The 12,509-nt window shown below is 53.6% G+C and overlaps 1 protein-coding gene across 1 annotated transcript in view; it reads right to left on the bottom strand.

Moving 5' to 3' along the window:
* The window catches only part of arid1b (AT-rich interactive domain 1B), a 103,846-nt gene that overhangs the window by 18,789 nt on the left and 72,548 nt on the right, over positions 1-12,509 (bottom strand). The window contains 4 exon segments of the mRNA XM_072698973.1: positions 1,715-1,894; positions 3,267-3,326; positions 3,329-3,355; positions 11,326-11,572. Of these exon segments, the coding sequence (XP_072555074.1) occupies positions 1,715-1,894; positions 3,267-3,326; positions 3,329-3,355; positions 11,326-11,572 (514 nt within the window).

Raw genomic sequence — 12,509 nt, 5'->3', positions numbered from 1 at the left:
CCTTTAATGTTCCTTCCAAGTCGTCGTCTTATCCCTTTTCTCGTCGCTTCAAAGTGTTCTCTCCCTTTCTCCCACCATCCCAGGCTTCAAGGCGCGTGTGAAAACGTTCTATACATACATGCGGAGAGATTCACTGCGTACAGATTCTCCCACAATTCACCCATCTGTCTAAGGATTCGCCCTCTGGCACTGTGTCCTACAAAGAGACCTCGCAGCTCTCACTCAGAACCAAACCCGGGGCCAGCGGCTCCTACCCTCACGGTCGACTGCCAGCATCACGGTTCCGGGATGCTGCAGAGGTCCACTTCCGGGGGCTGCCGGGATTCTGAACCACATGCCCCTGTTTCTAAAAGGTGTATGTCTGTCTGAGAAGGCAGCGCCCGTTTCCTCGGACACCCTGGACCGGCTCTCTGGCGCCTCCCGAAAGTGACTGTCCCACAGACGCCTGATCGGATCCAACAGAGCCGGACAGCAGTAAGAAGCATGTCACACTGCATCTACAGCATCCGGGCACACGAGGAGAAGCAGATATTTGCTGGGCCGGGCCGCGTCTCGGTGCCAGTCACACGGAGAGCGGGGGCACCCTCACGCTTTCCGGCGAGCGTGAGCGCCAGGCTCCCCGCAGAAATGGAGGCCGTGAGACCGGAACACCAGCTAAAAACCCATTTCCATTGTTTCTATGCCAGCGTGGCGAGGCGGTGCCATGGTCACCTTTAGCGGCAGGTCGCTGAAAATTGGCGGCCCGATGGGGGGGTTGGGGTTCAGTAGCCTCCCGGGACATGCTGATCGAGGTTTCGGAAAGACCCGGACTGAGGGGGGCGGGGCCACGTGGCCAGTGCATTTAACCGGTCAGAAACGATGCGGCAAACCACCTTAAAAGCTAGACTGTGGTTCCTCGTCTAGAAGGTTCTTCCCTTGCACGAGGAGGAACCTCCTTAAGTAACGACTGCAAGGCATCAGAGAGGCAGCGAGTGGGTCTGTGTGCATTTAGCAGCACGCCTCCACCGGGGGGGCGGGGGGCACATCGCCCATCCCGCGAAGCAGAGGGAGGTGTAGTTAAGCACAGCGAGTGGCACCTGCTCAGCTCAGTGACCCAAAGCAGGGGTCCTCCCCAGTCTGGCCAGGAGCTGGGTCCGTCCCGTCATTTTGGCGCCAAACAGGCCCCACCAATCCCTGACAGAGAGTAACAAACTTCCCCGCAGCTCTGAGCAAAGCACCCCTCAGTGGCGGCGGCGTAAAACGGTGACCCTTTATAATGAGTCTGACATCGGCACCCAGCTCAGAAGCTACACGCTCCGCCTGCCCCCCCCCCTGCCTGTTTAGCTAAAATAAAAAGGGGAGAGAGAGAGGCCGCGCCGAGTTCAAATCACTGATGAATATTCCAGTGACCTCACAAAGGCCCTGCGTTACTCACACAGAGAGGGAAGAAGCATTTCCTGGCAGCCCACGCGCCCAACATCAACCGCAGGTGTGTGCGTGTGCCGATCGGTGATCAGAGAGACTCGGTGACAGACAAGAGAAATCCTGTCCAGCAGCAGGAGTTACCAGAAGCTGAGATTCTACCAAATTCCAAAAAATGCTGATGCTGAACCAAGATGGCGGCATCATGGAGCTCTAGACTGAAACTATTCAGCTAAAATCTCACCAGCATCAGTTCCCTGCAATCTGTTAATTAGTGAAGCAACGCTGCTGATCGGAAGGGGCAAGCTCGTACCCTGGGGCCCGTACTGGCCACTCTGAGACCCGTAGGAGCTGCTCGAGCCACTCTGGGGATAGGAGCCCATCCCATGATGCATCTGGGCTCCCGGTGAAGGGTGAGGAGACATGGATGGACCGGATGACTGAGGGCCAAACTGGGGCACGGCTGGGTTCCTCTGCATGCCAGGAATGAACCCTAGAGGGGTGAGCAAGGAGGACACGTCAAAGAGGGCTTGGTGGGGGGGAGGTACTCAGGGTGGGGCTGCTGGAGTTGGTCAGAAACACTAGATATTGAATCTCTGGCTCCCGCCTTGAAATCGGTGGATAGAGAATGTTCCGCTTGTGTATCTCGTTCATAGAAGGTCAAGCTGACATCACAGCCGACCTGGACCAGCGACCTGCAGGCCACGATGCCGCGGTTTCATCGGAGCCGCTGATAAACTTAACAGAAGAAATTTACGTCCAATTCTCAGACATAAATTTCACTCATATCAGGGCCAAACTAGTTTTAAAATGTAAAACTGCTGTGTTTTTCTTGGCGTCATCAAGCAGAACACGCACATTCCTACGGAAAACGGGCCCACGATTCAAATTTAAAAGGCAATTTAAAACTCAGTGGGTGTCACTCGACTGACTGCCGCTCTGCGCTGAGACAGCCTTCCACATGGAAATTGACATTTAAGTGATCGCCACCGAAAAGCAGCTTTTAAACTGACTGCCCTTTTATTACATTTTAAAGCCAGAGAGCGGGGGTGGGGGTCGGGTGAGTAGGGGTGCGCACAAAAGGTTGTAAATGCAGCCCCTGCTACATCGCTAAATAAGTGTAAATTCTGGGGGGGTGAGGTTAGGGGGCTGCAGGGACCCGCTGGTCCACTGGGCTGCACAGGCATAAGGAATCTTCATCCCCCCCCCCCCCATCAACATTCACTGGGCGGGCGGGGGTTGTGTGATAAAGCTGAGAAAGCTTAGTGCACACGTGTGTGTGAGCGTATTTACGTGGGGAGGGGCGTGGAGGGGGTGGTTGTGGCTGGCCCACTATTGTAATGTTTGCTTCCATTAGAGAAGGGATTCTGAAAACACTCTAATACGGCATTTTAAATTGGCTGGAAAATGGGGGGGGGGGGGAGCGCAGGCGGCACTAAGAGCAGGTTATACAGAGTTAGAGGGAGAGGCTTCAGAGCACAGAGAGAGACAACACATACATACACAGAGACAGACAGATACACACACAGAGACAGACAGACAGATACACACAGATACACACACAGATACACTTAGATATATACACACATAGATACGCTGAGACACACACAGACACATATGCACACAGAAAGAGACAGACAGACAAATACAGGTCTACACACAGACAGACGGACACACACACAAGCTATATAGCTCAAGTGACTTTTTTTCTTGTGGTGCTGATGGGGGGGGGGTGGGGGTTAGTTAGGGTACCAGAAACTGACACTGAGCCCCCTGGCACAATACCAAGGGCACAGGGGGCACACATGCCCACAGCAAAAGGTCCCAGGGCGGGGTGGGTCAGGCGGTGGGGGCAGATGACCTACCCCTCTCCTGCGACATGGGTGACTGGCTCAGAGCAGCATGGGGGCCCACGTCCGACATGGTCCCGGGGTCTGTGGGGCCATCTGGGTGCCTGTGGGGGGAAGTGGGGGGGTAATTAGATGAGCCGTGCACCCCGGGGTCACCGCGGGCGACAGGCACAGCAGAGTGCTGCACTCCGGCCGTTTCAGACGACTCCTGTAACCATGGCGACAGCAGAGCATGTCCACAAAATCGCAGCACAAGCAAATTTCACAAGACGCCAAAGAAAAATGAACTTTAATTGTGCTTGACGAGGAAATTGTCCCCTGGGTGACTGTTTCAGCTCAGTGTGGATGGAGACCCCCCCCCCAAGCTGAACAAGCAGGGTTAGGCTCAGCCACAAGCCTGCTCATGATGTACAGCGACGCTACTCTTAAGCTGGAAATTAGCACAGATATCTCCCATGATGCAATGGGGCAGTCCCTGCACCAGCAAAACAAGATATTCATTTCTAAACTGAACACGTGTCACGGGTCCGATTATCCAACAACATGAGCCGAGCTCCCCCGGTAACAGCACGGGAAGCGGCAACACGAGAAGCCGTAGCGGAACACGAACCCGACGTGTCTCCACTGAAACATGAGCTGCGTTTAACCCCGACCAAGGGCACTAAGAAAAACGCCCGACAAGGGGGACTATCGATCCACAGTGCGTACAGAACACTGGCCGCATCGAGGACACCCGAGACGAGAGCTGGGGCTGTAATTAACATGACGGCACACGGAAGGACGCGGATCAGAGCCACGAAAAACCCAGCACTGGCCTAAAGGTCCCGGATTCCGATATGGTCTCCAGCCATCATACACCCACAAAGGCCTCTCTTTACAGGACAACCACACTGCAGTGGCAGATGGTGACGGGTCTCTCAAACCTTACATTAACTTACTGAACAGATACTGTGATCCACAGTGATGTTATACTGGACAATTGGGGATTAACAATGAAATCGCTCTGCCAGACATGGGCTTTGAACCAATGACCTTCCGAATACGGGTACCACGCCCTAACCCACATTTAGAGCACATATTGCCTCTAACTAAACTGTCTATTAGCAGGATTATTCGATAGGTTGTGTAACTCATTCCACACTGTCAGAAGTGTTCGCCAACCAACATACGAGAATTTGGTTGTTAAAATAATTTTTAAAATCATATTCCCAACTCAAACTTTTTGCCAGCTGTAATCCAAACCCATTGAACTAGGAGATGGCAAAGCCGTTGTGCTACACAGTTTTTTGCTTTAACTCAAGACATCAGCGGTCGCAGATCTAAGGTCGCCACAAAGGATCATGGGGTGGCTCAAAACCCTTCGAGAAAACATGAAAGCCGACATGAGATGTGGGAGATCAGGGAACGCGCACGGACAGACTCACAAAGACCCCCGGGACCCTCATTATGCTACCGGACCTTTCAGAAAGGCGGTACACGAATAAAAAAAGCACTGATTATTTCAAGCTGTTTTTCTGATACACTCATTATTCCTGGTACTCATTTTATACACGGACTGCATCCATTTCCATTGAAGAAACACAGGAAAATAAAAATAAAATGAATATTTGAATACATTCACTGATTATTTAAAAAAGCAACATTCTTAAAGTTCAGAGGGCATGTGGCTTTCGGGTCCAGGTCCAAGCGGGGTCTGGTGCAAAGGGTTTGGTGACCAGAAGCATGTATTACGGAGTGCGATCATGCAGCCTCAAACTGGCAGTGCCCATATAACCTGCATCCTAAAGTCAAGCTGAATCAGCACGACAGCGTCAAAATGCACGGAAATTTTAATCTCACGGAGAGGTTTTTCCGTAGAACAGCAGCAGATTTTCCGTGGCTCAGAGCGAAACACAGACGATTTGGTTCCACTTGCCTTCCTCTCGAATGCTGCTGAGCGTATCCGACGGCAACGCTTCGGGGCGTAGCGCTAAACCGGAGGGAAACGAATGGGATGCTGCCGGACACCACAGACGCCACCAGGGGGCGCCTCCAAAGAGGAATTAGGAAGGTCTAGAAAAAAATGAATAAAGGCGGCATGGACCGGCCTCCGGAGGGATTCGCAGCAAGGGGTGCAGCTCATAGCGCACCCTCCTAATGTAAGTGTCTGAGAGGGGGGGGCACTATCTCACTGCACTGGGACACCAATTAACATCCCCTCTGCAAGGTCACCATCAGCTGGTGCCTGAAACCAGGGAAGCGTTACATGTCTGAGAGGGTGACTTTGGTGTGGGGGGGCCATCACGGGTTCCGCTGTCACATTTCGTTTAGGGAAATCACACTGATGTTAGCGGCCCCCCCCCCGGTGGACCAGATGAGGATTACGGGCGACTAATTTAAAAAGGCGATTGGTGCCGGCATTCGGCCGCGTCTCACGCCCGGCCCGATTCTCCTCCTCATTAGTCGCTGGCAGGGCCCGTGAGAAGAACGTCGGGCTTGATTCAGGGGGAGCGGGCGGACAAGGGGGAGCGGGTCACTCGCCAGGGGGCCGTCGGCTGGCTGCGGTGAATCCAGGGCCAGCGCCCCCCTCCCACGTGCTCACATGCCTCCGTACGGCTCGGGTGCTGGATCACCCCCCCAGGCCATTACTGTCACCCTCTACTGATCTATCCGCTGTGACCCCCGTCTCAGTCCTAACGAGCTCGCCTGAATAATTACACTAAATAAAATAAGTAGGCGACACTAAGGCTTATTCTGAGGGGGGGGGGGGGAAAGGACGACGGGCGGCTGCTAAATTATTCATCAGAAGGCATTTTGTCTGCGGACTTTTCAGCTCGGAGGAGCGAGAAGCCTAAATGTCAGGGCGCGCCTCCTTTCCTCTCGGGATACGGCGTCTTAATTATCGATAAATGGCAGAATTCTGGACGTCCGCTGGCACGTTCCGGGGCCTCCGTCTGCCGGGGAGTGTGTGAGAACGTGAGCCTCAGTCCACTGACTGTAGAGGGAGCTGGTGGGGGGTGTAGGGGTGGGAGATAATCCCACCGGTATGTGATAGCACAATTAGCAAAATTGTGGAGCCCGGGCAGCCCGGCCCTCGCCGGATATCCCCGCCCTCGCCGGATAGCCCGGCCCTCGGCAGATAGCACCGGCCCTCGCTTGCTCCCTCTTGGGCAACGTCGGCAGGTAATTTTCACCTCCGTGACGCTCAAACTGGTACAGCCGTCAGGTCCCGCCCATCGTGACAGAATGAGCATGTGAAGGACGAGGCAATATTACAATGCAACTGCAGAGATTCACCACCAGGGGCAGCAGAGTTCACAGCCACACGTCCCAGTGGTTAGAGTCTAGAGAACCAGTCAACCTGCCAACCTGCAAATAAGCCAATAATGAGCCGAGAGCCACCAGCCCCTCCCCAAAGTCCCCTCCCCCCCCACCCCCACCCTCAGTCACTTTCATTTTCAACGGGAGTTAAAGCGCGGCTACCCTGAGAGCAAAGACCCGCAGTGACTCAGTTTACAGGTAATACAGGCATTAACACCTTAACTGCAGAAAAAGACACGGGAAATAAGGGCTGTTAGGGCAACAGGGGGCTCTTTGAAGAGAGACTTTCATCTCTGAAGTTTTTAAGGCATTTCTAACACAACTGGCAAGGGGGGAAGAAAAATAAAAAACAAAAAAACAGTTCAAAGGCATATTAAAACCTCTCATACTTGTATTTTTTCTACATTTTCCAAGGTTTTATTATGCGGATGGTGTGCTAGCGCTGTGCGTCTCTGCGGAGGGGCGGCTCGAACCTGCGCACAATGTGGCGCCTTTAATCCTGCACGAAGACGTGTGACGGGAGCGGCACGCAAATCCGACCGGCAATTTCCAGCCTCAGCGGGTCAGGGAGAGAAGAAAGGAGTGAAACAGATACGGAAAAAGCCTTACATCCCTCGCCAGTGCCTGGTGCCCCTAGGGAAAGGGGGCGCTGTAGAGCCACCGGCATTGCTGAAAGCTCCCTAGGCGGGGGGGGGGATTTCTCCGCTTTAGGGCCGGCATGCGCAGAGCCGGGGAAATGATCTCCCCTGGACCTCATTACTGGGGAGGGAGACGGGGGAAGCTGCAGGGGGAGAAATGCCATTTAAGCTAGAAGAAAGAAAAAAAAAAAAAACATGAAAAAGAAACAAACAGAGGTGGGTGGGGGAGGGGGGAACGCCATTCTCCAGAACTGCCCCCCCAGGGGCCGGATGGTTGTGACAAACTGTGACGGAGGCGGTTGTGAGGGGAGCGAGGAGGCAGGCTCGTTAAAATTCCCACAATCAAGGGACTTAAATGGAAACACGAGGTGGGGGGGGGGGGGGGTGTCTTTCTGTGAACTTGGGAATATGAAAGCTAAGAAAAAAAAAATTAAAAAAAAACTTCGACTGCCTGCCTCCTGCAGGTGGGGGGGGGGGGGGGGGGGGGCGGAAGACACTTTAATCTTGACAATTCACAGAAAAACGCCGCACGGTGTGTTTGAAGGGCCGCTCGCTGTCCGTGTCTAACAGAAGCGTGTCATGTGACCTTTAATTGAATTCCCGCCCCCTCGCTCCTCTCCCAAGCTCCATTTGCCGGCCTCATTCACTGCCATCCTTCCTCCCAGCACTGATTAAGAATAAGCAATATTTTTCCTTCACGCCACACAGGTGATTAATTTGATGGTGATATCCGACTCGCTACCAATACGAAGGCTTCACAAAGAGAGGTCGGGGGGGGGGGGGGGGGGGGCGCTAATGCCTTTGACTGTCGTGGTGTAAAAAGCTGCACACCATCCAACTTTCTGCACCCGCCAGCCTGAAAGTGCTCTGGCGGGGAGATGATAGAGGCTGGGGTGCTGAAGTCAGACTGCAGCAGCCAACATCTTATCTTTAAGTGGGGGGAAGGGGGGGGGGGGGGGGTACAGAGAACACCAGACTGAGCAAATCACTGTCATCATGGGTCACACAGTGCCCCCCCCCAAACAAAAAACAAAATTCAGCTGGGCTTGGTACCGGAAACAAGGCTGCGACTTACAGGGGAGACTGACTCTGTTTCTACGGAGACAGAAGACAGAATGAAGACGGGTTAAAAAATGAACAAAAAAAAAACCTTTATCACCATCAGCATCATTTCTCCCAGGGGAAGCTTAACTTCCAACGACAAAAACATCCAAAAACAACCCAAGGCAAAAATATAAAGCACACCCCCCCGGCTCCACGCCCCCCCGGCTCCACGCCCCTCACGCTCCGCTTCCCAATCCAGCCGCCGGGCCGAATCCTGTTCCTGTGAGGCTACGACTCAAACCCCGAAACCATGAGGCACCTCTCAGAGATCAGCTGACAAACCAGCTGATGGCTCCTTCATGGGACATAGAGCGTCTGGCTACCCCCCATGCTGGGGGGGCCCTGGTGTCTTATTTAAACCCCCCTTTACTCATTCCAGGAAGAGAAACAGCTGACTGGCCAGTGAATACAGATCCGCCGGCCCTGATCCCATTTACATTTCTGCTTTGCTGGTGCTCTTGCGGCCTTGGGGGGGTGCGGTGGTGGGGGCTCCCCAGAGGTCACCAGAGGAAGGCGCTCATACGACCCCGGAGCAGAGGCCGCCATGAAACACAGACGCAGAAAATAAGTGGGTCCCTGGGCCGGCAGCTGGCGGGTTTTCCAGAATCTTAATCAGCACATGCATTTAAAGAAGCCAGCCTGGAACTTCAGGTGAAGCTGTCAGCTTTCTAAAAACTCAAAATGGGTATTTAGAGAGAACTGGAGTATGGAAGTAAACAGCCTCTTGGTGAGGTGGCAGGGGGGCGCAGCTTTAATCACCGCCGGCAGCTGCTGGATATTAAAAGTGACCGTTAGTAATGGTTAACGGTCTGTGTACTCTTGCTTACAAGGGCAAAGTCCTCCTGAAAGACAACTGGGGATCTGTTCAGGGGCAGCCTTTAACTCGAGGTTTGGTAAACGCTACTGCGGTGTAGGGGATTCCCGCGCCCCGGCCGTTAGTGACGGGACGGCACACGCCACCGGTCCCTGCTGTCAGCGCCCGCAGACGGATATTCACGCGCTTTCTGTGGCTGCCGGGACTGTTAGCCTGCCCCCGACACGGAGCCCCTACGAAAATCGGCCCAGAGACGCTCGGGCTGAAGTGATGCGATTCATGCTGCCGTCCCAAATCCAGCACGACGGCAAAATCAATTTGCTGGGACCCTCCGCGGCTCCAGGAGAATCCAGACGCTGGTCGAGTGAGAACGGCTTTGCCGTGCATTCAATCTGCTTCATGCTTTGGGGGAGTGGGGGGGCAAAGGTTTAAGCATCCCACTCACCTCTCTCCCAAATACTTAACCTCAGTTGAATTCTGACCAGATTCAGACCCAAGAATCAATATACGGCAGCTGAGTCAGAGGACTGCCAATGGGAGACGGGGGGGGGGGGGGGGGGGTCGGGGGCAGCTGGCGGGAGAAGATTGACAGACGGTGTGGAGGGGAGCGACGCTGACTCCGCGGGCCAACCAGACGGGAGCAATGACGTGTCAACAATCAGGGGAAGGCTGGAGAAAAGAAACGGCAGTGTGCATGCTGAGCGTGATCGTCCTTCACGCGACCCGTTTACATTCAGTCACGCCTTTACATCTGCGCACAGCGGGCAGATGTTTCTGACCGGTAACCACTGGTGCTGCTCATGCTGCCATCGCAGCCACAGACTTGTGGAGCATGATGACCATGCCGGAGAACCCAAGGCTACGGCGACGTTTGGCTTAGAGTCTCCACCATGGGAAACACTTAAGCCTAAGAAAAGACTGAGAGGCCTACTGGCAGGATGGAAATGTCTAGAATCCTTCATCGGATGATTTTTGAGCATTTATTTTGGGCTGGAATATTCTTAAAGGGATTCAATCAATCACACCCGTCCACGTTTTTTTCTTGCTCACTACCCCCAACATGTAACTTGCCCGTTCCCCCACCGAATTTGCCGGTGTTTACAGCCGGAGCTGTGGTCAAGCGTTTCATTAACGTCAATCACCGTCACGCGCACGCGGCCTTCAGGAAGTCACTCAAGCGTTTGACCCGCCTCATCGCTGTGATTGACAGGCCCAGGGAGGGGTGGGGTGGGGGGGTGCACATCCCTGTCAGGCCTCAATCAGAGACGACGTCCGCTCAGTGGGGCTGGGAGACCCTGGTCGTCCGTGCCTGTGAATTGAAAACCTACCCAGAGTTCATTAATCTGAAATTCAGTTTGTTTACTTATTAAATGAGTCATCGTTCTGGCACTGCTGATGAGCTAGCCAAACGAGTTCGCCGAAAAGCCAAGACAGATACCGGCAGAGATCGAATGAGACCTGCAGCTATCCTCGGAAAAACTGCCAGCGGGCCTCCACCGTATTCCGATGTAAATGAAAGACGACACCCCCGAAACAACACTCAACCATCAATGGGAGCTAAACGATTCGGCATGAAACTATAACAACACTTATTAAACCAAACACACACAAATATGAAATGTACCGCTCTCTCTCGTTTAAACTATTTGTCTTCCCTTATAATGGCTGAAAAATCGGGACAGGGTGGCTGTCCCCACTTGCCCCCCTCCCAGAAAAATAAATAGGACAATCAAAAACTGAACACAGGCTACTGGGACAGTCGCCCAGGCCAGGGGATGAGTCATAAATAACGCCCCCCCCCCCCCATGCTGTCATACTTATTCGAAGAAGTCCGCTGAGATTTATTCATATCGTATGTCGGAGCATTACAACAATGCATAAGCGACGTTATCAAAACATATTCACGCAAGTAAACACACTGGAGACAAATATGTGGGTGAAATTTGTGGAATAAGTGTTTCGAATAGAACTCAACATCTCCACACATGTCTAATACACCAGCCAAGAAATCTCTCCTGGTGACACCAGAGGAGAGAAACTTTCCTTAAATCAAGGCGGCAGCTCTCAGTCCAAGGGCCATGTAACAGGATGCCTGAGACTCTCAAAGCACAGTGTGACTATAAACAAAACCTGCCGTGACGCTGATAGGCGGAGCGAGACAAAATAAAGGGAACTGCTGGAGCCCAGGCTGCCAAAAGGGGGCGCCAAGGAGAAATACCTGGGACACTGGCAGGGGAGATTGGCCCCGAGCGGGACTGGTTGGAGCCGACGGGGGATCCCACGGGAGAGGGCGAGGGCGCTCCGCGGGCTCCGGGGAGGTGCGGCGAGGAGGTTCGGGGTGAGAATGGCGACGGGGCTGGATTGCTCTGCTCGCCCTGGCTGCTGGAGGAGCCTGAGGCGCTGGCCGCTGAGCCCAGGCCGGCCTCCGTCCCCGTGGGGAGGTCGTCGATGGAGCCCGACAGGTCCTGCAACAGAGGGGGGGTGGGCACAGAGATGAGTGCTGACCTTTAACACCGACACCAGCTGGGCACAGGAAGTACATCTCACTAGCTATTTAGCAGAACCTTCCCTGGTTTGGTTACCGCACCGAGCTAAACAGCAAGATCGAGACTGACAGGAAGCAGACACCACTACGCCCCCTGCTGTTCCACGGATGAACTGCACTGCCTTTCAGCAGCACTTTCCGTGTTCAGAATCAGAATCAGTTTTATTGGCCAAGTAAGGTGACACTTACAAGGAATTTCACTTGACCTTCACTCCAATACAAACAAGACAATTAAATAAAGTAGGTATAAAAGAAAATACAGGTATAGGGTTCACTGGGCAGCTTGCACTCTCTTTCAAAGCAGCAAACCATTTAACATCTTTCTAACCAGCACTAACTTATTTTACTGCACTTAGAGTCGCCCAAACTCACGGCGTGACCCCAGTCAGAGGTGTGTGTGTAATTCTGGGCAAAAGCTTGTTCAGTCGTCTCTCTGCCCTGGTTTTAAATAAATCACAGTGACACCGTCTCCCAGTGTAATTTCTCGGCCGCAGCAGCCACTGCCGGCAGGGTGGCCGCGGGTCGCCGCGGGCTCGCTGGGGGGGTCCGGCGAACCCCACCGATGTCGCTGCTGGGTCTTCCGACGGCTTAATCAAACCGCGGCAGGTTATTCATGAGTCGCCTCCTTAATATGCATCCGCGCCTTCATTAGGGAAGTTTTTAATCGTTCGCTGAAGTTGATTTACTCGCTAAACAATCAGTCATTTGTCATCAGCAGGTGATGAAGGGGCTCACGTTCTGCCGGGGAGTTATTGATACAAGCACTGTGGGGGGAGGGGAGGGGGCCTGAGGCGCAGAAATCAGGGTCTTTGGGGGCCCAAGGCCACCACATTTGGGGATGTGAATTTTAACAGGCT

Source organism: Paramormyrops kingsleyae, chromosome 14 (assembly GCF_048594095.1).
Source record: "Paramormyrops kingsleyae isolate MSU_618 chromosome 14, PKINGS_0.4, whole genome shotgun sequence".
In the NCBI taxonomy this organism is placed as follows: Eukaryota; Metazoa; Chordata; class Actinopteri; order Osteoglossiformes; family Mormyridae; genus Paramormyrops; species Paramormyrops kingsleyae.
Note: the sequence above shows the minus strand (reverse complement) of the source record. Positions and strands in the feature narration are given on the sequence as shown.